The sequence below is a fragment of the Meles meles genome, chromosome 8, assembly GCF_922984935.1.
Source record: "Meles meles chromosome 8, mMelMel3.1 paternal haplotype, whole genome shotgun sequence".
Classification (NCBI taxonomy): domain Eukaryota; kingdom Metazoa; phylum Chordata; class Mammalia; order Carnivora; family Mustelidae; genus Meles; species Meles meles.
In genome coordinates this window covers 105,673,867-105,700,796 of record NC_060073.1, presented here as the reverse complement: position 1 = coordinate 105,700,796, position 26,930 = coordinate 105,673,867, and the positions used below count along the sequence as shown (strand labels likewise).

The window sequence follows — 26,930 nt, the reverse complement described above, 5'->3', positions numbered from 1 at the left end:
ATGGGACAAGTCTAATCCCTATCCCTGTGGCCACAGACCCAGCCATTGTATTGGCCAACAGCTGCGATAACTCACATCCCCTCCATGGAATAAGCCCTCTTCATCTGCCCATTTGCCCACAAGAGGGGCTCTCAGTCTGTTGAGGCAAATGGCTCCTAGTCTGTGTGTCACCTGTTTATGGGGCAGTTGTCCCAGCTGAGAAGCAGAGCCAGCTGTGGCTGGGATCAAGGTGACTTCGCCAGGGCTGTAGGGCAAGTCCCTCCCGTGGAACCCCAAGTAGCCAAGCTGAGCGCCCACTGCCCATTTGCCACCTTCCCTGGCGCCTCCTGGACCCTCAAGGTCATTCTTGCCAGAGAAAAGGAAAAGCTCCTTTATCAGTCTTTCTCACTCTTCTAGCCAGAGGCCTCCTCAACCCTGCAGGGGTAGGAGCTCCTAGGCGAGGACAGTCTGTTTTAGGATCAAATCTAGGTCACAACGGCAGGATATAGTTCTTGGAGGGGCTTCCCTCCCCCAGGCCCCCTGGAGAGCTCATCCACTGGGTGGAGCTCATCCAGTGGAGCTCATCCACTGGAAAGTCCACAAGACGAGACTTTCAAGCTTGTCTTGAAAGCTGGCTGGTGTCCTGGACACCAGCATGGCAGTGGGCAGCCAGGAATGACTAGAACCTGGTGGGCTTCAGGGTGAGAGGTCTGGCAGGGGGGCAAGGCCACCAGGGCCATCTGAGAAGAGTCCCTGTGGTGCCCTGCCAACATGGACCTTCTGAGCCCACAAATACCAGGGGGAGGGCCAGAGACCTAGTAGGGGCTCACACTCCTATCCAAGCTGCCCAGCCCACAGCCCCCTGGACACTGCCCAGACTCACCTCACCTGGAGGTCTGTAGTTACTGCCCCCAGTCCGGCGAAATGAGAAGGAGACAAGTGGTCTAAGAGGGGCCCGTATACAAACCAACATGAGGTAGTGTGGGAATGGGACTCTGGGCCTTGGAGCTGGGAGACAGGCGTCTTCTTGTCATGATGGGCATCGGCTCAGCCTGGGGAAGGTCTTACCTGGGGAGGAGAGACTGGTTTCCAGTGTAGGCTCTTCATTAGCCATCTGGGGCTCTGGGAGGAACACTTCTGCTCTCTGGATCTCTGCTTTACATATAGCCCTTGCAGAAGCACCGGGCCTCTTCTAGCTCTCCCCAGACCCAGCTGGCGAGGGTGGGCAGGATCCGGGGCTGGTGTGTGCAGCTGTGCCCAGCTGTGCCTAGACTGGGGGTTGTGGGGAGAACTGCTGACCTAGAGTCCAATAGGAGAGCCTGTCTTGTCCTTGACTCGTCACGTGGCCGTAAGCAAGTCACTTGCCTGTTATGGTCCTCAGCGTCCCCTTCAGGATACTCAGGAGGCTTGGCCAGCGGCTCCCCAAGATCCCTCCTGTCTCTGATGTTGTAAAGATCTCCCCTCCCATCCCACTCCATTTGGCCAAGGGACCTCTCCTAGGGACTCTGAAACATCCCCTCCCCGCCCCTATACAGACTCGTCTTCCAGACAGCAGGCAGTGGATAGGCGGATGGGGTGCCCAGCCCCGCAGTGGGAATTGAGAGGCTCTTATATCTCAGTGGGGGATACAGAGGCTGTTGACCCGTTCTGAGCACCAGAATGGGAGCTAGCTCTTCCTCCACCGGGAACCTCATTCTGCAATCAGAACTCCCCCCACCCCGGCCCCAAGCAGGCTGAGCTAAAGAAAACATCAGTTTAAGAGAGATGCCCAAGCCAAATCCAACTCTCCCAGAAGCCAGGCCCGGTTCCAAAGTGTTCTGGGAGAAAAGCCCTAGAATAAGGAAGATGCTGGCCCCACCCCAGAAAGAGCCAGCCGGAATCCTCAGTGCCTTCTGCTGCTCAGACCCCCTGCCCTGCCTCAGTTTCCCTATTTATTAAGTAGAGACGCAGCCTCTCTGACATCCCATCCTTGGAAGGACTCAGGGGCTCTGGAGGACAGACATCCTTTAAAACCAAGGCATCTTTCATTTGGTTCAACACCAGCCATCTCTGTTTAATGCTGCCCCTCCCTCTGGCTTCCCTCTCAGGTAGCGGCTAGAACCCCTGCAGGTGTCACAACTACCAATGTCGGGGGTCCCCTGGGAATATTCTAACATGCACCTGGCCGCTAACCACTGGCAAGGGTCTCTGGGTCGCCAGGGAGTAGACAGAATGACAGAGAAACCAGAAGAAAAATTGGAATGAACCACTTCCGCATTTCCTTGCCATTCAGAAAGTTTCAACTTTTCTTATCTTCCGTACGCACACGCGCGTGTGTGAGTACGTGCGTGCATGTGTGTGTGTGTAGGTAAAAAATGCAGAGACTAAGAACAGAAAGCAAGAAAGAAAAAGACTGGGTATGTCTGGACTAGGAGCGTCCCCCCACCCAGCCACCACCAGGAGGGCGTCCTTAGTCCCAAGAGTGGGATTCCACAGCAGCACGCAAATCCAATCCAGCAGTACTCAGATGGGACATGAACAACCTGACTCTTCCCCCTGACCACCCTCACTTGTGAACGGGCATGAAGGCAGACTCTGAGCAGCTGTCATTATTTCCCCTCACCCACCAAGTCCAGAGCAGGCAAAGGAAATGCCTGCCTGGTGAGACACGGCTTAGAAATTGGTGGGGCCCATCCATCTATGGAAAAAATGGGCAACATCCATTTAACAGTGTCACTGTGCCCAAGATTGGTCATCCCAGGAATAACCAAGAGGCCCCCAAGAAGTGGGTGTTCAGCCGCTCTGTCTTCAGGATGCTTCCAATGGGGAGGGAGTGCCCAGGATTCCAAGAGAAGGCAAAGGGGGAAAGACATGAGCCATTTGTCAACAGGAGCAGAGCAGGACTGTGTTCTTGCCAAGGACCAGGCAATATCAGCAGGATTCCCAGGAAACGAGCAGCAGGAATCCTTAGCAGCATCCTGCCAAAGCCTCCAACTTACCCCGCTCTGCACCCCCAAAAAAAGCCACACTCGAGGATGTTCAGGGGAGATGATCTGTTTATTGCAGCCAAGAGATCCAAGCAATACGGCAAACTGCAAAAGAAATGCAGTCTGCTCCAAGAAGCAACATCACAGCAGCTGGGCCACAGAGGACCACTGAGTTTTTCTCCCCGCCACCCCCTCCAACCACCCTGTAGCACATAAAACCTAGAAAGTGCAAAAGTAGTTGGGTTTTCTCCTCCAAGTGCACAAAAAGCAGTAAGAACATTCTGTAATTTGCCTTTGGTGAATTAACTCAAAACATTGAGAAATGATGGTTTCCCCCACCTCACCCATTATCACTTTTGGGGTGGATGTAACACAATGTTTTATATTTGTATATAGAATATATCTATACCTATATACCTATGTGCAAATGCATCAGCAAACTTCAATAGAGGAAGACGTCAGCAAGAGGCACAGGCTGTCTGTCCTTAAGACAAATTGCAAGGAAATTTCTTGATTTATCACTCATTCCAACCGCACCATGCCATCCTTACGGCCCGAGACTATCTTCTGGGACCTGGCCAGTATTTCCCATTGTCCTTCTGCTTTACCTGACCTTGTAAATACTTACCAGCCCAACGTCCCCAAGGGGACTTCTGGGGAGAAAATATGGATCCAATCAGCTTTTGCTTTCTATAAATTGGGAATAACTGTGATTAGTCCATAGCTAAGGGGCAGGTAGCCATTTTCAAAGCCAGTTTCAAGGCACCTCAAGGCATTTCAGTCCTGAAAAATTGTACTTTGTTCTTAGAAGTTCAGTCCCATGGGTTGACCAGCCCATCTCTTTACAGTGGCCCTTGATTAGGAGGAAGAGATAGACAGGGAGCTCCAAGACAACAGGAGAAGCAGGGGTGGTGGAGGAAACCAGCAGACTGGACCCAGCAGAGCGCAGTGATGGGAACATGCAGCCGGAGGTGGAGCTGGACCCCACCCCGCAGGGACAGGAGCAGTTTGCTGGCAGAAACTAGAAAGCAGGGTAGAGAAATGGCTGCTGTGGGACCATGTCACTGGTTCCCCACCGCTACTCAAAGAAGCCCCATCTTGTTCCCAACCTCACGGCTTTGGGGGAGGCAGCCCTAGGAGACCTCCAGAAGAGATTCTAAGAGGCTGCAAGAGAAAGCGCCCATGACGGTGGGCAGCCGGGGGGGCCCCACTGGGTCAAGGCGTTGAAAGGAATGAACCCAGAAGTCTGGGGCTTCTTGATGGAGAGTTAGGACTTCTTAGAATAAACCTAGGGAATCGCGCAAAAATTTCCCCGAAATGTTACGCCTCCTGGAAAAAGAAAAGTGCCCCGCATCAGCACAGATCCCCACTCATCCTGGGAGAGGAGAGCACTTGAGAGGTTGCCGTAAAGTGAAATCTGCCGGCTGCAGAAGTGTGTCCCAACCGCCCTTGGTCTCAACTGGTATGAGATGCCCACCACCCATCACTCCTCTCTTAGCTGGTTGGCTCCAAGGATGGGCTGTGCCCACCTGCCCCAGGCATCCTGGTGGCTTAGCCCACTCCCATTGGCAGTGTGTTGATTGGCAGTTAGGTACGGAGCTGGACTCCCCCCACCCAGGAGCTGTGACCCAGGCTGTCCGTCCCCCACTCTTCGCCCACTCTGTCTGACCTGTCGCCTTGTTCCCTGTGCACTTCCCCCCTCCCCTTTCCTTCCTTTCTTCCCTTCCCAGGGCCCAGATTCGGGACTCCCTTCCTCCTCCAACTCCAGCCCTGGAAGCAGTGGCTTCAGAGGTGGAATTAGATGCACCAAAAAAAAAAAAAAGGGAATCTTGGTCCCCACAGTGCTGACCTGACAGTTCCCAACTCTGTTATGGCTTTGTGTGTCCCCCCCGGCGGCCAGCACGGTGCCCGGCACACAGGAGATGCTCAGTAAATGGATGTCGAATTGAAGTGAATTAAACTTAACCTCCCGTACGCTCTTGTTCTCTCCCCAAATTGGCCACCTGCCTGGCAGAGGCAGAGAATGGTCCCTGAGACTGTCACATATCCTGTCTCTACCCCCTTTCCTCAGACCGGTTCCTGCCCTGGACACTGACTCGCAGAGCCTGGGCAGGGTCTGAGCTCCTGGAAAGTCTGGGGAAATGCTGAAGAAGGTCAATCTGGGACGGGGCAGCGGGGGGGGGGGGGGGGGGGGCGCCTTGCCAGCAGCTCTGCCCGCCCGCTCCGTCCTTCCATCCCCAGCGCCCTGGGAGAGGATCAGACAGTGGACAGCCCAGCTCCCGCGCCTCACCTCCCTGTCTAGCAGCCCGCAGAGGCCCTTGCCACGAGGAAAACTATGGCTCTGTTGGTTCAGACTGGAGACTGAGGAGCCAGAGGAGGGAAGAGCGGGACCCTCAGTCTTGCCAGTTTGAACCTGGTTCCCCACCCGTAAGGAAAGGCTTGCCGCCTGGATCTCTGAGGGTCTTCCAAGGTAGAGTTCACGTCAGCAGGTTCTCTCTGTCTCTCTCCCTCTCTTGAGGCTTAGATAATTCCCTCTTAATGTGAGTAAAATGGCAGTGAAAGTTGGCTTTCCAGAAATGCTACTTGCCTCCCCACAGAGGGGGGCCCTGGGGCCTGGAGGGTGAAACATGGCGGCAGGATGTTTCCCTCAGGGCAACCCCTTCCCTGGAAAGGAAAAGCTAAAAACCCTGCTGAGGCTCATGGAGAAAGTTTGAAGAGAAGGCCCGAATGAAGGCCCCAGTCTGTACCTCAACTCCGCCACGGCCGCGTCCACCCTCCCCAGCCCCGCACCCGCCCTGAGGGCCATCACCCCGCTGGAGGAGGCAGACTGTAACCGACTCCATTTTACCACGGAGCCCCCACCCCTTCAGACCTTAGCCGACTGAGATGTCTCTGCTCTTAGTAGTTCACTATGGTGACAAAGGACCACTACCTGCCAGGATACGACCCACACGAGCTGCTCCCCCCGCCCCAATCCCAAGAGATGCTCAGCCAACAGAACTCCCCCGAGGCTCCTGTGGTAACAGCTGTCGAAGGAGGGGGAGGTAAGAGCACAGGTCCTTGGGCCAAGGCGTCCCCTCAGTGCCCAGGAAGTGCAGTCATCCCTTCTGCATGCCCCCCCCACCCACGTGACAGGAACCCTTCAGCAGCCCCCAGCCTGGCAGGGCTGCCTGGCCTGGAGCAGCTCGGGGAGCAGAGCCACGCCACAGCCCAGGCTTTCTTGAGGCAGCCCAGGAGAGCCCCTCAGCCATCCGCAGATCTTCCCTGAGGCCCACCAGACCAGTCCATAAACAAGGCAGGCTGGGCCGCTGACCTCCCCCTCATCCCCTCTCTCTCTCTCTGGGACCCTTGCTCAGGCCTCCTGCCTCCTCTCAGGGATAGGCAGTTCGAGCCACTTCTCCCTCCCCAGGGCCCACACGTCCCACGTGCCATGGCAGGTTTCCCAAATGAAAGAGAGGTGAGTCACTCTTGGTGCAGGGTGGGGGGTACGAAGTGAGGGGTTCGGGAGGCCCCAGGTGGGCCCTGGGACCCTGGTTCAAGAGAAGCACACCAAGAGAGGGCAGGCAGGGGCACAGTGTGCAGGGTGGAGGGTGGGAGGAAGACAGGACGCGAGGGAGGGGCTGTGGGGCCGTGTTACTTGGGGCCATCGTCCGCGTTGCCCTCGCCGTCTGTCTTGCCCTCCTCCTCCGTCTTCAGGTCATCTGTGCTCAGTTTCTGCTCTTTTTTCCTCCTCACACACTTTACTACCATCAGCACCAAGATAACCACCGCCAGGAAGCCGCCCACGGAGGCGCCCACGATCACGGCCACTGTGGAGTCCCGCTCAGGGGGCTCTGGAGAAGGAAAAGAAACAGACCCCCCCTGAGCACAGGGGCAGGGAAAGGGAGCCTCCTCCACAGCCCCCTGCTCCCCGCAGTATACGTGGGGTGGTCCTCACCGGACGCTTGGAATAGAAAGCTCTGCAGTAAAAGCCACAATCAACCCAGGCCCCTGAGCTCTCTGCACCCCACCCCAAAATCACAGGGCACCTCAAAGCCCCAGGGAACGACAGTAAAATGCAGAATTTAAGAGCATGGACCTTGAGATCAAATAGACCCAAACTTGAATCCTAACTGTGCTATTCACTCATTGCATGACCTTAGGTGCCTGACTTCTCGTGATAGCACGTGCCCAACCAATGATGGTGGCATCATGACCATGACCAAGGTCATTATAAGGATAAGATATAGTTCCAGTCCTCAGAGACCCGAGGAAATAACAGGGATGCCTTTCCCCCCAGCATAAGCCAGAGCTCCCACCTCAGGAAGTCACAGCCCCTCCCAAGGAGCGGGGTGATCCTCCTGCAGGAAGGTGGGGCAGGGGACAGGCAGTGGCCCCAGGGCAGCCGGCTCCCCGCTCTGCCCGCCACTCACCTTCCATGAGGACCTGCAGGTAGATCTTTCCGTGGCCGCGGTGGCGGTCGGGCGGGTTCATGATATAGCAGTTGTAGGTGCCCGCGTCCTCGAGCTGCACGTTTCTCAGTGTCACCGACACGTCATACTTGCTGGGGTTCCCCGAGAACTCCACGCGATCTCGGAACCGCTCCAGCTTCAGGTTGATGATCTTCATGCGGAACTGGAGGAACTGGGGAGGAGGAACCGCATGAGCAAGGAGCTGCAAGGAGAAGGGGTGCCCCTCCCCCCATGCACCTGATTCCCTGGAAGAAAGGCGGTTACCTCCAGGTCTCTGCCGCCCTCCCAGGGCCACCCAGGTGTGACCACACACCTTCTGCCAAAGCCCTCTGGAGCAGACTGCCCACCAGGATCCCCAGGGTCCTGGTCCACGGCAAGGGGCAGACGGTGGGAAATGTGGGCTTCATGCCCAGGAGCTCCTGCCCCCTCCCTCACCGCCTCCCCCCTCCGGGGACTCACCATCTCCTCGGAGCAGTTACTACACTCCTGGTAGGTCCAGTTCAGGGAGAACTGTTTGTGGTTCACTGTGTAGCAGGAGTTGAATGTACAGGGCAGACGGGCATCAGAGCCATTGAGGACGTTGAGGGTGGTAGGTACTGTGACCTCCATGGTCCGCCCCGGCGGCACTGTGGATAAAGTGACAAGCTGGTGAGGATTCTGGGTCATGGGCCCAGGGAGGCAGCAAGCCTTCTGCACCTGCTGGGGAGAGGAGCAGATCCTTGGCCTTGGGCTGGGTCCCTTAGGTCTGAAATGAGTCAGGGAGTGGAGTTGGGCAGGCAAAGCTCCCCAAGGTACCGGATGTGGCCCTTGGAGTAAAGCAAGGCTTGGCGGGGAGAGAAATTGCCTATTAAGCCAGGGCAGACGAATGGCCCCAAGTCTTTCCCAGGACCATAGATGTGCAAGCCCGTCATCTGGCTGTCCTGCCCCAGCTCTACTATTGCCACCTGCTCGCGGAAGACCGTGAACAAGGGACTCCTCTGTGCTGGCCTCAGTTTCCCCCTTCTCAACTCTGCTGATCCAAAGCCCCTCCAGCCGAAGCCGCAGTGTCTCTCACATGGCAGAAAGCCTTCAGGACAGGTGAAGATTCAGAAGGCCTTGCTCTCTATGCACGAGGACCACAGGAAAGCCCAGCCCCCTGTTCTTCCCCGGGTTTCTGGCAAGCAGGAAAAACGGCGGCCAAGCAGTAGGAGGTAAGAGGCATCCCGGAAGAAGAGGCACAATTCCAAGGCACCAACGGATGGGTCTCCGAGGACAGGAGTCCCTTCTGGAGATGTCAGGTCTGGAAACATCCCAGCAAGGAGCTGACACAGGCTGAAGGGGGACAGGATGGGGACAGCAGATTTCTGTCAAATCCTGTAAGGAGCACCAGGCCTAATGGAGAAGAGCTGGTGCTGGGGCTGCTCGGCCCCCTCGGACACCCTCAGCAGAGCAGAGGCTGGGGTGAGCTGAGGGATCCCAAGCGCTTCCAGTTGAAATCACAGGGATCTCCATGAGGCAGAAAGCCTTGGACACAGAATTTAAGGGATCATCCACCCTCAGGGTCAGGAAAACACCTTTTAAACTGCACACGGTAGGTCTCCCACTGGCCTCACCCTAGTCCCGACCTTAACGCTAAGATTTTCTGCCAATATCGTCAAAACCTCATCCCAAAATATTCATTTTGTTTATAGAGTTAAACAGTAGCGTCCAGAATCAGCCACATATTCACTCATTTACCCCATATTTACAAGCCACCCCCACGCCCCTGCACTTAGCCTACGCCCCAGGACTTACAGCTGTGAACAATGGCGGCAGAGTCCCCCGCCACATGAAGTTTGCCATCTAGGGAAAGGAACACACCCTAACAAGGAAGAAAATTATAATGTAACTATGTAGTGATGTCTGGCAGCTACTGTAAGAACTAAAGCAAAGCAAAGGGGTGTTGTTTCCTACCCATGATCAGGGAGGACTGCTCGGAGGAGCGGGCGTGTAGGCAGCCCCTGACAAAGTGAGGGAGTAAGCGGTCTCAAATCCTGAAGGAATCAAGTGCAGAGCAGCGGAGCATCAAGACCACAGTCCCCATGACTGGAATGAGCTTCTTGTGTCTGAATCACAAGAAGCAGGGAGCAAGGTAGGATCCCAGAGTTAGGCAGGGGCGAGGCACCAGGGGCTCTGGGGGGCCAGAATTCCGGATTCGGATTTTCTTCTGTGTGTGTTATAAGAAGCCCTCTGGGGCCTGGGAGTGGGAAGCGGGAGGGGTGCGGAGGGGGAGGGGCAGAGGGCGTGGCTAGGAAGCTATGGCTACAGGAAGAGCATAGACTAGGAGATCCCCTGAGACACGGGGCCCCTTCCAGCTCTGCCTTCGATCGCTGGGAGGATGTGGGCAGCTCTTTCAACGTCCAGTCCCCTGCTCCGTAAAACACAAGTGATACCACCCACCTCCTGGGGCTGCCATCATCACTTTAAAGAGATAAAACACTGAAAGCGTGATGCGCAGGCGGGCAGCTCCTGCTACCCTCCATTCTCCTTAAGTCCTGCCCCCCTAAACAGGAAGGCCTTCTGGGACAGTGTCCTGGCAGAGGGCAGCCTCTTGGAATTCCCCCAGCTCTGGCACCGGGCCGGCCCGCGGCGGCAGGCCGGAAGCATTGCCTGCAGGTCTCACCTTGCCAAACCGCGGTGTAGCGCACAGCTGCTGGGCCCCTCCCCGGAAGCAGCCGCAGTGCAGCCTGCAACCGGGGATGTCGGTCTGCTCCGCTCCTCCCCCGGGATGAGTGGCCAGGGCTCAGTGGACGGGACTTAAGGACAGGAGGGGCTCTGACCTGCTGGCTGGAGGTCGCAGGGAGTCTTAGGTAGAGGCATTAGGCGTGCAGAACCCCCTGCAGCGCCCTGGCTTCTGGGAGCGTGGGCTGCGCTTACTAGAGGAGCGTGACCTGGGGAGGCTGAGTGGGCCTGCCAAGAAGAACAAAGCCCATTTCCCGGATCCCCGCTCTCATCAGCATTATGAAAGCACCTAGAACAGCGCCAGGCAAGGAGGAGGTGTGCAGAAAATGCCACTGCCGCCCGCGCTCTGCAGAGGCAGAGAAATCTGCAGGGAAGCAACCAGGCAGGGCCTTGTCCTGAGCTCACCTCTTACCCGAGCAAGGCCCCCGCTTCTCTAACCTCCTCCGAGTGCTGCTACCTTCCCAGGGCCCCTTCCCAAAAGGGGCCTCCGAGTGACCCCAGAAAGCAGGTGCTGTGAATCGGGCTGACCTATCCCTGGCCTCTTTTCCAGGTCAGCCCCCATCCCTCAGATGAGAACTTGAATTCCACAGGCAGCCCCCTCCACTGAGAAGGAGCCAGCACCCTGCCGTGTGGAAGGGCAGAGCTGTGGGGAGGTTCTTTCTGGCTGGGCAGAGGGAGCCGAAGTGCAATGCGGAGTCCCTTTTCTCCCTGCAGCCCCGCCGCCTGGTCCAGGCTGGAGGCCCCGGGAGGGACGCGTGCGCCCTCTAGTGGTCAGAGACAACCAGGGAGTCCCAAGCGCAGAGAGACGCGGGGATTGCCACAACAGAGAAAGCCAGGCAGGAGCATCTCCAGAATTGGGGACCTAGACCCACCGCTTTCCCAGTGAGGCAAGTGAGGCACTGAGGGAAACACACAGAGGACAGGGACAAGCCAGGGCCAGACCGTGCTTCCTGACTCCTACTCTAAGTCACCCACATTAGCCTGAGTCCCCTACCAGGGTTTTAGACCTCTCACCAATCCAGGCCCCCATTAAAGACGAAGAAAGGACCATGCAACAAGGTCAAAGCTGTGAGCAAAACCCCAATAAACTCTGCGGCTCCCAGAAAGTAGCCGAGCCCGCAGCTAGGGCCACAGAAAAGACTTCCCAACAACAGAGTGCTTCTTGCAGGCCAGACGCTGTCTTACTCATTCCATAGATATGACCTCATTTGATACTTACAAGAGCCCTGTTACCACCCTGTTTTCCAGATGTTGCAATTGAGCACAAAGAAGTTACATGAATAGCCCAAGTTCACAGCTAATAAGTGACAAAGTTCCATTTTGGCCCAGGCTGCCAGGCTCCAGACAGGGGTGAGGGGTTGAGGCCTGGTGATATTCCAAGGCATGCCAGGGAACAACCCTGCCTCCCCCCCCACCCCACTGTCTCCACAGCAGATCCAGCCCCAAACTGCCAGCCCCCAGCTCTGGAGGGGAATGGTACTGTTTAAAGGAACATCCATGAAAGGAAGCTCAGTCCTGGTTGTCCCATTTGGGACCAGGTCTGGGTCTCCTGATTTCCAACTGATAGAAAAGAAATGGGGATCAATGGGGGGTATAGTAAGGATGTGGCTTCTGGTCTTAGCTCCAAAGCATCACTGGCACTCAGGCCTCCCCCCTTCCTCGGGGGCCACATCTGGGCACCCCAGGCCCCATGCCATCCACTGTTCTAATTGGCCCATCTTTCAGAGATCACACAGATTTGCTCATCTCCTGCCAAGCTCTATCTCCTGCATAGACAAAAGTGAATTCTCTCCACTCCTCTTTCCAACCCTACAGCAACCAATGAGGTAGGTTTTTTTCTTTTTAATTAAAAGATAGAGTATCTAAGCGGAAGAATGGTCCTCCCCAACCTTCTGAGGCAGTCCCCTGTCTCCCAGAGGAGTGTGACACACAGACCCTGCCTCCTGCTTTCAGACCCTCCCCCACACCAGGATCTCCATCTCCAAGCCAAGTCTACGCCTGGCAGCATGTCCTCGCCACCCCTCCACTGGCTCCCTGTTGCTTTCAGGATCAAGTCCAGGCTCCTGGGCACAGCTTCCAACCCTTTGCCGTCTGGGACCAACCTAAGTCTTGGCCTCCTTTCCTGCCAGCTCCCAAGCATCCATGCTTCCTCCACACCGGTCATCTCCGACTCCTTACTTTTCCTGACAAACCCACCTTCTTTCACGCCTCATGCCTCTGCATATGTTTATGCTTCAGGCTGGGAATCTCATTTACCCTTCTCAACTTGGGGCCCTCTTCCCTATGCTGCAGTTCACAGCTCACGAGGCGTGCCCCCAATGACAACTTGCCCAGCACCTGGGCCCTCTCCCCAGCCCTGTTCCTATCACTTCCAGGCGACTGGAAGGCAGAACGGCATTGTGGCCAAGCGGTGAGATCTTAGGCAAGAGAGTTAACCATCCAGACCTCCATTTCCTCATCTGTAAAATGCGAGACAATAATAGAATGTGACTCCTAGGGCAGTTGTGAGGATTACACGACTTGCCAATGTGTGAAGCTCCCAGCGATGCCTGGTACACAGCCTTCGATGAAGGCTCGCTGCTATCATGATCAGCATCATTATGATTTACCATTAGGACAGGCCCTGTGATGTTGTGTTGTCATTATCTGTTCGTGTGCCTGTGTCTGTGTCCCTTGGGAGGCTCTGGGGAACTGATTTCTACTCATCTTGGTATCCCTGGGCCCAGAACAGCATGCGATGCCAGATGGGCACTCCATAAATGTCTGTGGAAGGAAGGAAAGGTGTTTCCCCTCCATGTCCAGAGCCCTGCAGGTGCAGGCAGTGGGCCTGAGTGAGGACAGGACTCCACTTTCTAATCCTTTCGCCTAACTTAACCCAGACTTGGTACCAAGGCTGGTGACTGCAGAGCCGATGGTCTTAAGAAAAACTCTGGCAAGTCCAGTCGTTTGGACTGTTTCTAGCTAAAAACTAGTCTCACGTGCCTCTGCTGTACACACAGCTGGTTATCCTTATGATTTACCCGCTCTACGGTTATTCTCACAAACCCTCCCCCTGATGTGGTCCCCCCTTTGTCATTTGTCCCTTCACCTTGGAGACTGACGCCATTACAATCATCAAAATTCCATTGTCCCCCTGAGCCCTTAGACTTGGAGTGCCAGGGCCTACCTCATCATAGCATCAGTCAAGTTCAAGTTCAAGATCTACCACCCAGGTTGCAGAGGTTCTAGCTTCCTCCCACCACCACCACCTTACAAGCCCCATTCCCTGACCTCTTCACTCCAGACCCCATCCTCCAGGAAAACATTCCCTGGTCACAGTCATGGAGCCCCCTTCCTTTTTTCACTTAGATCAGGCTCTCATAAGACTGTCGCCCTTCCACAGGAAGCTCTCCCTAACTGCCAAGGAAGTCACCTGTCCTCCATCCCTGGCTCCTTACACCCAGGTCATCACCCAACTCCCCCCCTCCCCCCTTGCCTGCCTTGAGATTCTTTGATCCATTATTGTTAATATAGCAGTATCATTTCAGGAACATTGGGGGCAGTAGAGTTCAACAGCTAAGTACTAGAAGTCAGACAAACCGGTTCAAATCTCAACTCACCTTAAACTAGTCGTATGACTTTCAGTTACTTAATTTAAGTAACTTACTTCATTTCTCTGTGCCTGTTTCCTCATCCGTAACAGAAGGATCATAACAGCACCTACCTCATTTGATTACTGATTATCCTGAGGACTAAATAAGCCATACCGCCCCGGGGCATGTGAAAAGCCCAGCTATTATTGAGCGCCTGCTGTATGCCGCAGCTTTACACAAAACCCAGGCATTCTCCAGTTTACCCACGAAAGAACCAAAGCTCAGAAGGGTCAAGTCACTTGTCTATGGTCATGAAGTAAAGGTAATTTAAAACCCAGAACTGATTCCAAGGCTCACAGTCTTTGTATGGCCCAGGCTTCCGTAACATTCCTGCTCTGTTGTTAATATGTCTAGTAACTCGGCAAAGCTAATAGGCCTTATGACGCAAGCTGCCCGGGGCTCTGTATTGCCTCTGTCTAGCACTCCTGCCCAGTATCCAACACAGCACACCAGAGAAAGACAAGGAGAAGGAGGGAAGGAGGAGGGAGGATAGTGATGGGGACTATCCCCACTGACAATCCCTGGGCTTGACCAACTACTACATCAGCAATGAGTAAGTTTAGGAGCAAGAAGGAAACTATCTATAAAGCACGCTTGCAAATAACTCTCTAGCCCACCTACTCACCAGGAAGTCCTGAGTGGTCCAATGTGAAATTAGAAATTAACATTTGGATCATTTGACAAGGCCCTCTGCAAGGCTGGGCTGGTCTTAAAGGGCCACAGCCACACTCAGCCAAAGAGTTCCTTTTTTTTTTTTCTTTTTTTCCTGATCCCTTCACCTGACTCCCTCCTCCACTCCATCTGGCCCACGCCAGAGGCCTCCATCAGCGCTTGCTTCAGCAAGTCTCTCCCCAATGCAGAGACCATACTTCAAGCCAGATTCTCCCCTTGCTCCCCGACACATTTCCACAAATCAATGGTACAGATTTCCAGGAAACAAGACCCAGACTCAACTTTCTACCTCCCACTCCCCCAAACATTCTTTCCTAATATCCTCAATCCACCAGAGTCCAAAGATCATGGTCCACAAGAGAAGCCCCTTAAGAGAGCATGAAGACCCAGGACCCCATATTTGCAGCAGCTTAGAAAAAATCCACGAAGAGACTTTGCAGATCGACCTATTCTCCTGCCCCACCCCCCCCACGTAAGTCCATTTCAGGGGAACCCAAAGAAAAATCACTTCCCGTGATAACTGTCACCCCCGAGGAACACTCAAATCCCCGACCCAACATTTCTGTGTCCCAGCGTTATGCAGTCCCCAACAATGTCTTCCCCCAGTCCCCGGTACCTCCCTTCCCAAGGACATGAAGGGAAGCTCCAGCGAAGTCTCCTTTCCTGCCCCCCGCCCCCATCCTCTTTCCAGCTGTGGCTACACTTCTGGACCCTCAGGAGCATGCAGATGTGCAGTCTAACTTACCCAAAGAGAAAAAGAGACTGAGCCCCGTGAGACTGAAGGCAGGGCGAGGTAGCCAGGCATCTCTGTGCATTTTCAGAGACTGAGATTTAGTCGGGTGGGATAAGGGAGAGGGTGATTTGAGGGGCCGAGGGCTACAAGGGAGGAATGGTTAGATGCTAAAAAAAAAAATGCACAGAGGTACTTCATAGACACATACAACATTAAGGAAGCTTTATTTCCATCTCTCTAATATGGCCGGCTTGTATGTTGCTGCTAAAAAGAGAGAGGGAGTGTGTAAGGGAGAGAGAGAAAAAGGGGGATGGAGTAAATTCTGTGGTTGGTGGATTTTGAAAAGCAGGTGGGAGGGCATAAAAAAGTCTTTCTGAAAAGAACAAAGTTCCCCAGGATTTTTTTCCCCTTAAACCAAGAACTAAACCAAGTCCTGCCTCCCTTCTTCTTTCTTCTTCTCTTGGATGACTGTTGGGATTTAAAGGTTGTTAGAGAAGCTCATTCATTTCAAAACTGCTATAAAGTGGGGGGGGCTCTTTAAAACACCCCAAAAAGGAGATGCTTGTTTTGTGTTATTTGGAAAGGGTTCTGGGAAGTGAGTTGGGGAGAGTTTCTGGAAGTGAGGACTTCCTCATTTTTCTACCATTACCACTGAAAACAGAACATGTCAAAGCAGGTTGGTGTAAAAACACCTAAGAGATCTTACAATGGAATGTAATATGAACCTTTGGGAAATCCTGACACCCAGTCAAATCAAGAGTAAAAAGACATTTTTTGAGACAATTGGGGAAAAATAAATGTGGGCTGGGTATTAAATTATATTCATGAATAATTCTTAGTTTTGTTGGGTGTGATAAAATATTGTGGTTATGTTCTTGAACATCTTTTTCTGGTTTTTTTTTTGTATTCTTTATTTAAATTCAATTTAGTTAACATATGCTGGATTTTTAGTTTCAGGGGTAGAGTTCAGTGGTTCATCAGTTGCATGTAACACCCAGTGCCCATTACATCACGTGACCTCCTTAATGCCCATCACCCCCCACCTCCCTCCCCTCTAGCAACAAACCCTAGTTTGTCCCCAGAGTTAAGAGTCTCTTATGGTTTGTCTCCCTCTCTGATTTCATCTTTGTTTTTCCTTCCCTTCCCCTATGATCATCTGCTTTTTCTTAAATGCCACATACGAGTGATATCACGTATGATATTCTCTGACTGACTTACCTCACTTAGCACTGTGCCCTCTCATTCCATCCACGTCATTGCAAATGGCAAGATTTCATTCTTTCTGAAGGCTGAGTACTGTTCCGTTGTGTATCTATACCATATCTTCTTTATCCGGTTCCTCTGTCGATGGACATTTGGGCTCTTTCCATAGTTCGGCTCTTTCCGTGGTTCTGGGATAGTGGAGGGCTACCCCAGAACCTCTTTCCATAGTTCCATAGTTTGTGGACATTGCTGCTATAAACACTGGGTTGCATGTGCCCCTTCAAATCGCTATGTCTGTATCCTTTGTATAAATACCTAGTAGTGCGATTGCTGGGTCGTGGAGTATTTTTTTTTTAATATTTTATTTATTTGACAGAGAGAAATCACAACTAGGCAGAGAGGCAGGCAGAGAGAGGGAGGAAGCAGGCTCCCTGCTGGGCAGAGAGCCCAGTGTGGGACTCGATCCCAGGACCCTGGGATCATGACCTGAGCCGAAGGCAGAGGCTTTAACCCACTGAGCCACCCAGGCGCCCCCGTGGAGTAAGTATTTTAAACTTTTTGTGGAACCTCCATACTGTTCTCCAGAGTGGCTGCACCTGTTTGCATTCCCACCAACAGTTCAAGAGGGCTCCCCTTTCTCGGGATCCTCGCCAACACTTGTTGTTTCCTGGGTAGTTCATTTAAGCCGCTCTGACCAGTGTGAGATGGTATCTTACTGTGATTTTGATTTGAACATCTTTATCTGTTATACACACTGGAGTGTTAAAGTGAAATGATAGGGTGGCTTGAAGTTGCTTTAAGATATTCCACACACACACACATACACAAAGGAGTGGCGGGTAGGTGACCCGAGTCTGGACGTAGCTGTTCATGGTTGAACCTGGTGGCTGGTGCACAGAGCTCATTACACAGTGCTGTCTTTGGTGGTACAGGTTTGAAAACTTTCCATTTGAAAAAATAGGCAAACGTCGCAAGTAGGAGGACTTGGGTTGGAGTACCAGGGTGGCCCGTCTGGGGAGACGTTCAGTAGAATGGAGGTTTCTGTGCAGCAATTCCTCACACTTGTCCAGGGCCACCAAGGCACCAAAGAGGGAGCAGCTCATACTTTTGAATAATAACTCTGTGCCAGGTACTTCACAGGTGATATCTCGACTGAACTCTAGCCCTGGGATGGGGATTTCTTCTTCTCTCTCTTTTTTAAATTGCAAATGGGGAAACTGAGGCTAACAGACCTTAACCCACCCAAGATGACACATGGTAGGCGGTGAGGGCAGAGTCAGAGCCAGGATTCAAACTGAGCTCTGTGTGAGCCAGGGGGTACTTCCAGTATCTACACAACCCATCACCAAGGGGAAGAGACCCCAGACCTCCCATCAGGTTGTTTAGAGACACAGGGAAGAGAAGACTGGAAAGGACAAAGCGAGGGACCTTTGCACAGGCTATGAGAAGAAGGTGCTAGAGCGCGGGGTGTGGAGGAACAGAATGGGAGCCCAGTGCGGTGTTTGGCTCAGAGCAGGCAGACAACACACAGGGATACGTAGTAGCTGCAAGGAGCAAGCCTGAATGACGGAAGCGAAGAGGGAATGAAGAACGAATGAATGAATTTGAAGAGGAAATGGGGGAAAGCAGAAATCCTGCTGAAAGCAGTGAAATCAGCCCCCAAGGCTGCTGAAGCTGTTCTGGGCTGGAAGGAGTGACGTGGGCCGGGTTTTGGGGGTGGGGGTAGTTGCTGCAGGCATTGGGAAGAGAGGTGCCTCTCCGCACCCAGATCTTCACAGACTCCATCACTTAACTCGTGTCTGGCTGTGACTGGTTCAGCAGGTTCCTCCACGTGGGCAGAACAGCCCAGGGGAAGGGAGATCAGCAAAGGAGCAGAGGGGCAGCCTAGGGAAAAGTGTCCTCCAGTGGCCACAGCCTGTGTCCATCCCCGCAGCCCTCTTCCACCACGGGCAGCTGCCTTGCTCTCCAGTGTGTCCAGAGGGAGAGGCTCCCCCCCCCCCTCCCCGGTGCCAGCAACGCCAGCGCGGGTCTGCAGCTCAGGCACCCAAGCTGCCGCAGGCACATGTCAGCCGGAGAGTTTTGGTTTGACGTAGCCGGCCTCCTCCTTTTCCTTAATGTCGCGGAGGGTGACTGTGGGGCTCAGAGAAGCTGCTTCCTTGGCTCATTGGGTCTCACATAGGGTCCAGAAACTTCTGTTCTAGGGACATCTGAGATAAGGAATGTCCCTCTGCTTCTATCCAAAATTTGGGAAAGGGAAACCATGTGTACAATTTATAACAGAATAGCCTTTATGCAACTCAATCCCCCAGGACTAAGGGTCAAAAGATCAGGGGCAGAAGGGTGAGGCAGGAGGAGGGCTACCCCAGAAACTTTTCATGGCTCACCTGGGCCTCCAAATGCCCATTTGTTCCCTGGGATCCAGCAAAGCCAGGGAAGCTGAAACTCAAAGAGACAGCTGAAACTCAAAGAGGCGTTTCACAGAGTGAAGACACCAGTATCAAAAAATGGGCGATGGGGGGAGTAAAGCCCTCTATTTTGGCATTTCTACCCGGTGCCATTTACCCCTGAATATTTTATTAGATAACACTCAGTCACCCACCCTGCTGGGAGAAGCAGTGTTCTCAGTAATCCAAAGGAATGTAGTTTCCCTTTGTCTTTGGAATGCCCAATCCCCATTCTACAGAGAGCCTCCCTAGCCCGTTTGTCTTAAAGCCTCACTTCTCAAAGCTCAGTCCCCGGACCAGCATTGCAGTATCACGTGGGAGCTGCTGAGAGATGCAGAGCCACAGGCCCCACCTCAGACCCATGAGACCACAGTCTGCATTTTTAATAAGATCTCCATGTGCTTCTGAGCACATTTAAGTCTTGACTTCAAATAACAGTAAAAGGTTTGCAATCCTTGAGCAAGGGGCAATGAGAAGCCGGGTCCAGGAAGCAGGAGCGAGCTGAGGATGAGACGCTGGTCCCAGGGTCTGCAGAGCCAGAGGAATAACAAAGCGGGGGACTGTCCTACTCACCTCTCTCCAGCCGTTGCATACTGGGTGGTCCTCTCACCCAGCCCAGCTCTTCACATCTTGGCGTCCTTCCTTTGCTGTTTCTTCCTCTGGGAGTGCCCCTCCTCTCTTGTCTGTACGGCAACCTCCTAGTCTTTCTTCAAAACTCTGCTGCCTGGGTGGCTCAGTGGGTTAAAGCCTCTGCCTTTGGCTCAGGCCATGATCTCAGGGTCCTGGGATTGAGCCCCCGCATTGGGCTCTCTGCTCAGAGGGGAGCCTGCTTCCCCTCTTCCTATCTGCCTGCCTCTCTGCCTACTTGTGATCTCTCTCTGTCTGTCAAATAAATAAAGTCTTTAAAAATATATCTGCTACCAACTCACCTCTTCCTTACCTCCTATGGACCCCTTCTCTCTGTGCACCTGCGACACTGGGTACTTTCACTCATTTGTTTATCAACTCCCCCATTCAACAAACTCAAATATCCACTTAAAGTCCCCCGTGCACCAGATACCAGGCTAGAAGCTAGAGACTCAACCGCCGATGAAATACAGCTCACCCTCCTCCCATTCTAGATGGGGAGTCAAAGGTATAAATTCCCCTCAACAAGGGGACAGGAACAAAGGTACACCCGGTATTGCCTGGATATCGGAAAGGATTGTCATTTTTTTGTTTACCTGTCTTGTCTCCCCAACTTAACTACAGCTAAGGACAGGGGGTGGGTCTCATTTTGAGTTTGAGCAGAGCCTCTCCCTTGCCCCTGAGCACATGAGAATAAATAAATAAATCTGGGGAAAGGGCAGAAACTCCATCAGCCTGAACTTACGCAGCCAAGGTGGGGTAGAACCCCAACCGGAAGCCAGGTCCAGCAGCTCCCTGTACATGCTGTCCCACGCCATTTCTAGGAATCCCATTCAACAAGGGATTGATCCACGGGAGTCAGATGTTGCAAAAGACACAGAAAAGACCTAAAACAAGGTCTCTAAGAGCTTACGATCTCTGAGAAAATAAAGCCCCACACCCATGAGACAACTGGAGAATGTTGGGAGATAAGATCTGGTAAATGGAGACACATTCGGGGAGATGTTAGAGAGAGGACTGAAGCAGGGCCTTGAAAGAATGTTGATTTGGGCAAGCAAGAAGGGACAGGAAATTCTAGTCAGGGAAACACCAAGAGCAAAGGCTCAGAAGCAGAAAGGACACGGGTATATGGAACAGAGAGGTCCTGCCATGGAAAAAAAAAAAAAAAGAGAGCGAGGAATGGATGGGCAGACAACATGGCCCCCAGTCTCAGAAGGCCATGAACGTAAGAAGTGGGGTTCAGACAGGTGCTTTGAAAGTTCTGGGACAGGCCAATCACTGTTGCTCTCATCATCTATAAAATAAGCAAGGTTTTAGGGGTGCCCGGGTGGCTCAGTCCGTTAGGTGTCTGCCTTGGGCTCAGGTCATGATCCTGGAGTCCCAGAATCGAGCCCCGCGGGCTCCCTGCTGGGGATGGACTGAGGGGGGAGCGATATTTTCTTCTCCCTCTCCCTCTCCTCCTCCCCTGTTTGTGCTTGCTTTCTCTCTCAAATAAATACATAAAATCTTTTTTTTTTTTAAGAAAGGTTTTAGCCTTCTGAGAAACTCTGAGTTCCTTTATTTTTTGGTGAAGAAGACATGTTTTGAGAGCTGAGTTTTACAGAAGTGGTTAGGGATTGCCTGATATCCCTTGAGGAGGACCAGACCACATTCACGAGCTAGCTGGCCTGGACAGAAGGTCAAGAGTCCTTAGAAACTTTGTTTTTTTCTTAATAAGAGGATAACTGGTCTGTGTTGGAACAAAATTTGCAAGCTAAGATTTTCTGGCTCTAAGTGGCCAAGATCATTCAGGGGAAGCATGCCCCCTTCCAAACCCACATACACACACGCACATGTGCGTGCGCACGGCTAGTGTTTTATATGATAAGCCGCCAATGCAGACATGGAAGCGTACTGACCAGCCAAAGGGAGACAAAGCCGGGTGGGAACCAGAACAAAGAGTAAAGGGCTGGTGGAAGGCAGCAGCCTTTTCCAGGAGACACATCTTCTCCAGGTCCCTGGGGACAGGCTGAAGTGTTTTCAGTTCCAACAGCCAAGCTCTGAGGCTGCCAACTTATCCATTATTCATGGGGGGCCCCACCCTTTCCCCCTTTCAAGGCCCAATTTCCTTTGGCAAAAGCCTGCATACTTCTGGAAACCTTTGAATGTGGGAGCATCTGGTGTTCTAGGGACTTAAACTAGTGCAAATGTAAGCAACAGAAGCACTAGCTGAAGGCTGGACCACAAGGAGATCCAGCTGGCTGTCTCCAGGAGCTCTCCCACCCGCGGAATGCCCCCTCCCCCCACCCCAGCAAAACCCTTCCAGAAGCTCAGCATCCTAGCTCTCTCTTCCTTTGGGTGGGAAGAGGGATTTAGGTGTGTTGGGCTAAAGGACTTTCTGCCCATAGAAATAAAAATTAATGAGAGATGGGGACTGAATCACCGTTAGACCAACCCAACTAGGGAAGAACACACTGGAAGGGGCCGGAGGGTCCACACCAGGCACTGGCACCTAAGCGACCCCATGTAGTCCTCACAAAAAGACCGTTTGAGTCTTTATTTTATATATAGGGGAAGCAGCCACAAAGAACTGAAGTAAACTTAGCAAAAGGCAGAGCCAGGATTTGAACCAGGCCTATTTGAACTTGAAGCCCATTCCCTACACCATATTCCTTCATGCTTTTGCATTTAACAGACGACCACCCCTAGGAGAAGAGCATGAAGAAGCAAGCAGATCTTCTCATGGTCCCCACAGGGTTGTTCTGGTATGAGGCAAAATTAATATGTGACAGCTGTGATTTCCACTCCCCACTTTGACTTGAGGACTGTGTATCAAAGAAAGGTTTGTGGGGAGGTAGGATTGGGAGAGAGAAGTAGGCTTCCTCTTCCTCCTCCTCCTCAGCTATAACTGCTCCACCCAGAATGGAAGCCAAACTTTGAATGACTCAAGTTCAAATCTGGACCAGTCCACCCCTGGGGGGCGGTGCCCACATTTCCCTAGCCAAGCGCCCCCTGCAGGAGCATGTGGGTAACTGCACAGCCCACCCTCCAGCTCTCACCCCAATATATTCTCTTTGATCCAGATTACCAGAATTAAAATCCTCATCCATCCACCTAACTCGTATCCTCAAAGTCCTCCTCTTCTGCAGATAATATTTCAGGAAGTAAAAAAGGACCCCTAACCCAGGAGAGCATTTTACTTAACAACCCCCAAATGAAATCACTTCCTCTCCATGAATTCTTAGGATATGAAAGTCTTTCTCTCCGCTCTACTTACCATGGCAGCATGTGTCACTTCTCTGGTATGTGTTGGACAGGAAGCATGTATTTCAAATTATTGACATATTCCTTATTTAGAGTAACAGGTGAGAAGGATGCATTCAATGACTCTTGGCCACAACTGACCAAGAACAGGGGTTACAGGGCAGGACTCCAAACAGTCACCCAAGAACAGTTGGTAAAAGTGAAAGAAGTAATAATGAATGTGTTATAAGAGGGTCCTGAAGTTTGGACAGTTAGGAGAATCCTTCAAAAATGTAGCTCAGGGGGCGCCTGGGTGGCTCAGTTGGTTAAGCATCGAAATCTTGATTTTGGCTCAGGTCATGAACTCAGGGTTGTGAAATCGAGCCCCACGTTGGGCTCCGAGGGGAGTCTGCTTGAGGTTCTTTCTCTCTTTCTTCCCTCTGCCCCTCCCCAACTCTAAAAGAAAAAAAAAAAAAAAAAGTTCCTCTTGAGATTAGATCAGAAATCCATGCCCTGAATGGCTAAGTGGGTGGGATGGGGTGCAGAGAACAAGGAAAGGCCTTGGAGGTGGTGGAGAGGAGGTCTGAGCAGAGCCCAGGCAAGAAATGGGAGCTCAGAACCAAAAAACCTTTATTTATTTTTTCTTAAAGATTTTATTTATTTGAGAGAGAGAGAGAGAGCACAAGAGGGAGGAGAGGCAGAGGGAGAAGCAAACTCCCCCAAGGAACAGGGAGCTCAACACAGTGCCTGATCCCAGGACCCCAGGATCATGTCCTGAGCCGAAGGCCAATGCTTCACCGACTGAGCCACCCAGGTGCCTCAAGAACCAGAGGATCTTTAAAACAAACCTCATTAAATCTTAACGATGGTAACCAAAAAGTATAGGAACCTCACCTTTCAGACCAAGAGCTACATTGGTGGCTGTCCACTTCAGCAGCCCGTGAGCACCACTTCTGAAAAAGACATGCCCACGCTCTAGCTCCGATGCCTCTGGCAAAGCCCAGCGAAGAGCCGCCTGCCGATCTGATACCCAGCCAGGCCAGCAGGGGCCGGGCTAAATCCTCCAGCTGTATTCATAGCCCACTCCAACCGGCTCACCAATGCACGGTCCCAGGGCCAACACCGCCTCCAGTGTGAGTCAAGAACGGCTCTCCCCACTTCAGCTGTCCGAGGCGTCCCTGACTCTAAATTCCTCGCCGAGCTTCTGCTTGCCCCCCGCAGCCAGGTATACAAAGAGGATGATTTCCAAAGCTGTGTTTATTTAGGGGTAATTTGCCAAAGGAATCATTTGGGTTGGTTTTTATTTCTGTGATTCTTCCCAGGGACCCCTGCACGAAGAGCACCGTCGAAGCACAGGATCTGAGGGAAGGCTTGAGGCCACTATGGCCGCTCGGCCAGGGTCCCCAGTGCCAGTGTCCCAGGCCAGAAGGACCACATCCACGCTTCCCTCCGCCGGGGCCTGTCCCTCCCAAGCTGTCCAGTCTTTCTGCCGGGTTCTGAACCCTCCTTCTTCAGCCCTTCGACCAATGAGGCAAGAGAACAACTTGGGGGGCGGGGGGAGGGGTCCCGGAAGGACCCGTCCAGTAACTCAGGACACACAGAGCAGTCTCTGCCATTGCTAAGCACAAAAGGAACTCTCTTTTCTTCTCAAACGTCTTGCTCTGGCTTTAGAATTCCCCCAGCTGACGTTTTTCGGGTGGGTTACTGGGTGCCGACCTCACAGAAGGCCAAACCGGGTGCTGCCGGGGCAGGGGCAGGGGGAGGAAAGAAACAAAGCACGCGTGTAAGTATTTCCACCAGAACAGGTGCCATGGACTGAGCTCTTTCCGTCCGTCTGGCCCAATTCTGAATTTCGCAAGCCCTCCTGTGTGAGAGCCTCACCACCTGGGAGGTGGGTACTACGATTCCCATTTTAAGGATGAGGAAACTGAGTGTCAGACAGGCTAAGTTACTGCCTGCCGTCATCCAGCGTCAAAGTCACAGAGCCAGGACTCGGGCCCAGGTCCACCCAACTTCAAAGCTCGCGATGTTACCCACTGGCTGTCCGGCCCCAGAACGGGGACACAGCATGGTGTCCCTTCCTCTGAAGCAAACATAATCAATTCAACAACAACAACAAAACCAAAGGTTTGTTGTCTCCCTGCTCCCTCTCTGCCTGAGATCTCCCGCAGGCTGCCCGTGGGCCCGGATTCACCCAGAGGCTTCCTGAATTGGGAATACGGCCTTTTAAAACAACTTGACCAGCCTCTACAGGACTTAAGAGTCTTGTGGCTTTGGCCTGTCACCACACTCGCTTCACTGGACCCGTTCCCGAACAACAGAAGTGCTCTTTTCCGCAGAGTCTCAATCCAAGCACCTCCGCCAAACACGGGGGAAGCAGGCCTCACAGGTCCGTGCAGCTGTCAGCAGCGGGTGTCCGAGAGGCCGCACAAGGCCAGGCAGCCCCAGGAGCACCAGTGGTGATCATGGGAGAAGGACGGCGGGGGAAACGGGACTACACACGACTCCCGAGGGGGGCTACTGTTCCACTAGGTGGAACCCCGCCAGGCCCCTGATCTTTCTCCGCTGCCATCATCTGGGAGTCGTGTGTCCTCAGTGCTGGTGTGATGGGAACACACGCAAGCCACCATCCCCCAAATGGAGGAGGCCAGCCTTCCCGAGCCCAGCAGAACACCGCTCCCTGCATGGCCTGGATGCCTATTACCAGCCTACCGGTAGCACCGTGCCCACTGCCAGCTCGCTCCTTCTGTCCTTACTCCTACTCACTACACGCCAGGCGCCTTTTCTAGGTGCTGCACTTCCCTGGGGAGCGGAGGAAGGAGACAGCAGGAATCTGACTCCATATTATTATACAGAATGCCGCCTTCCTGGCGATCACAGGATGTCAGAACAACATAAGCCACAGAATTTAAAAACTTAAGAATTGGAAGGGACTCTCGGATCAGAAGGAAAGTTGCGACACGATGTGTGTCCAAGGATCTGTGGTACCTTCTCTTTTAGGTTCTGCTTAACCTCTAATGAGGCAGAGGCACTTTGCTTCTCCCTGACAAAGGTGCCTCTCTTCACCACTAAAATCAATCATCGTTAGCCCTAATGACCTTTAAGTACTCGAGACTGGGTATGAAGGTAAGTTTGGTGTCACTTCCGTCAGCAGAGTGTCAGCTTCCCACACTTCCCTGCTGCATAGAAAAGTCTCTGCCCTCTTGTAATGGTCAGCACTCTGGACTCTGAAAAGTCTCTGCCCTCAGCAGTCACCTCCCCCAGGGACCCAGCCACGTTGCTACGTCCTTGCCGGCTCCTTTTCCACCCTCCGGACACCTGGCCCAGCTGGGCCCAGAAGCGCTCTCACCATGGTCATGTAGGTGGCCTCTGCTTTTCCACTGGATTCTTCTTCCTCAGTCTGCTCCCGTGTGGCTATTGAAGAGTAAACATGCTTCTGGGGGAGGGGTAGAATAGTATAAACATGACGAAAAATCAGTAAACGTTCCATGCCAAAGACAAAAGCCATCTACAAGTATCCGCAGGGCGTCGACACCAGAGGGCTATTGAGAGCCAGAAAAGTGATCATTGATGATGATAATTCAATCCCCAGTCTTCTTGAAAATTAAGAAAATTGACCAGTCAGCAAAGAGCACTACCTTAAGAATCAAATTCTTATTTATTTATTTATTTATTTATTTATTTATTTATTTGACACACAGAGAGAGATCACAAGTAGGCAGAGAGGCAGGCGGAGAGAGAGAGGAGGAAGCAGGCTTCCTGCTGAGCAGAGAGCCCAATGCGGGGCTGGATTCCAGGACCCTGAGATCATGACCTGAGCCACCCAGGCACCCCAAGAACCAAATTCTTTGCTTCAAAAGACAAACCTCTTTGCTTGGACGGGCACTTTTTTTTTTTAATTTATTTATTTGACAGAGAGAGATCACAAGTAGGCAGAGAGGAAGGCAGAGAGAGAGGAGGAAGCAGGCTCCCCACCAAGCAGAGAGCCCGATGCGGGGCTTGATCCCAGGACCCTGGGATCGGACGGGCACTTTAAGGTAGCAGCAGGGAACCCTTGTCTGGCCAGATTACTAGTAGTTTCTGCTTATGTCCTTCTAATTCAAGGCACGGCAGGATGACACGGCAACTAACCAGGGCCAGCTCTTCAAGAGGGTCGGTAGGGCAGGGACAGCCCTCGCTGGACCTTGTATTTATGAGGTCACTGGTACTCTGTGATTCACATCCCTGTGACTATCTGGGGTGGTAATGTCATCCAGTGACAAACTCTTGGGCTTCTGGAAGCCCCTGCGCCATGTTGTGAC

General features: G+C 52.8%; 2 protein-coding genes across 3 annotated transcripts in view; both read right to left on the bottom strand.

Annotated features, from left to right (window-relative positions):
* Positions 1-2,996: 2,996 nt before the first annotated feature.
* On the bottom strand, positions 2,997-15,431 carry SCN2B (sodium voltage-gated channel beta subunit 2). The gene is made up of 4 exons (XM_046015198.1): positions 15,146-15,431; positions 7,856-8,022; positions 7,358-7,568; positions 2,997-6,778 (listed from the first exon to the last, which is right to left on the bottom strand). Exons 1-4 carry the CDS (start codon positions 15,213-15,215, stop codon positions 6,579-6,581), a joined length of 648 nt encoding a protein of 215 aa, XP_045871154.1. The 5' UTR covers positions 15,216-15,431; the 3' UTR covers positions 2,997-6,578.
* An 8,437-nt stretch (positions 15,432-23,868) lies between these two features.
* The window catches only part of JAML (junction adhesion molecule like), a 28,483-nt gene continuing 25,421 nt past the window's right edge, over positions 23,869-26,930 (bottom strand). For both annotated transcript variants that reach the window (XM_046015191.1, XM_046015192.1), the window contains 2 exons: positions 25,979-26,065; positions 23,869-24,368 (listed from right to left, as the gene is read on the bottom strand). In XM_046015191.1, coding sequence (XP_045871147.1) covers positions 24,297-24,368; positions 25,979-26,065 — 159 coding nt within the window. In that variant the 3' untranslated portion in view covers positions 23,869-24,296. The remainder of the gene's footprint in view (positions 24,369-25,978; positions 26,066-26,930) is intronic.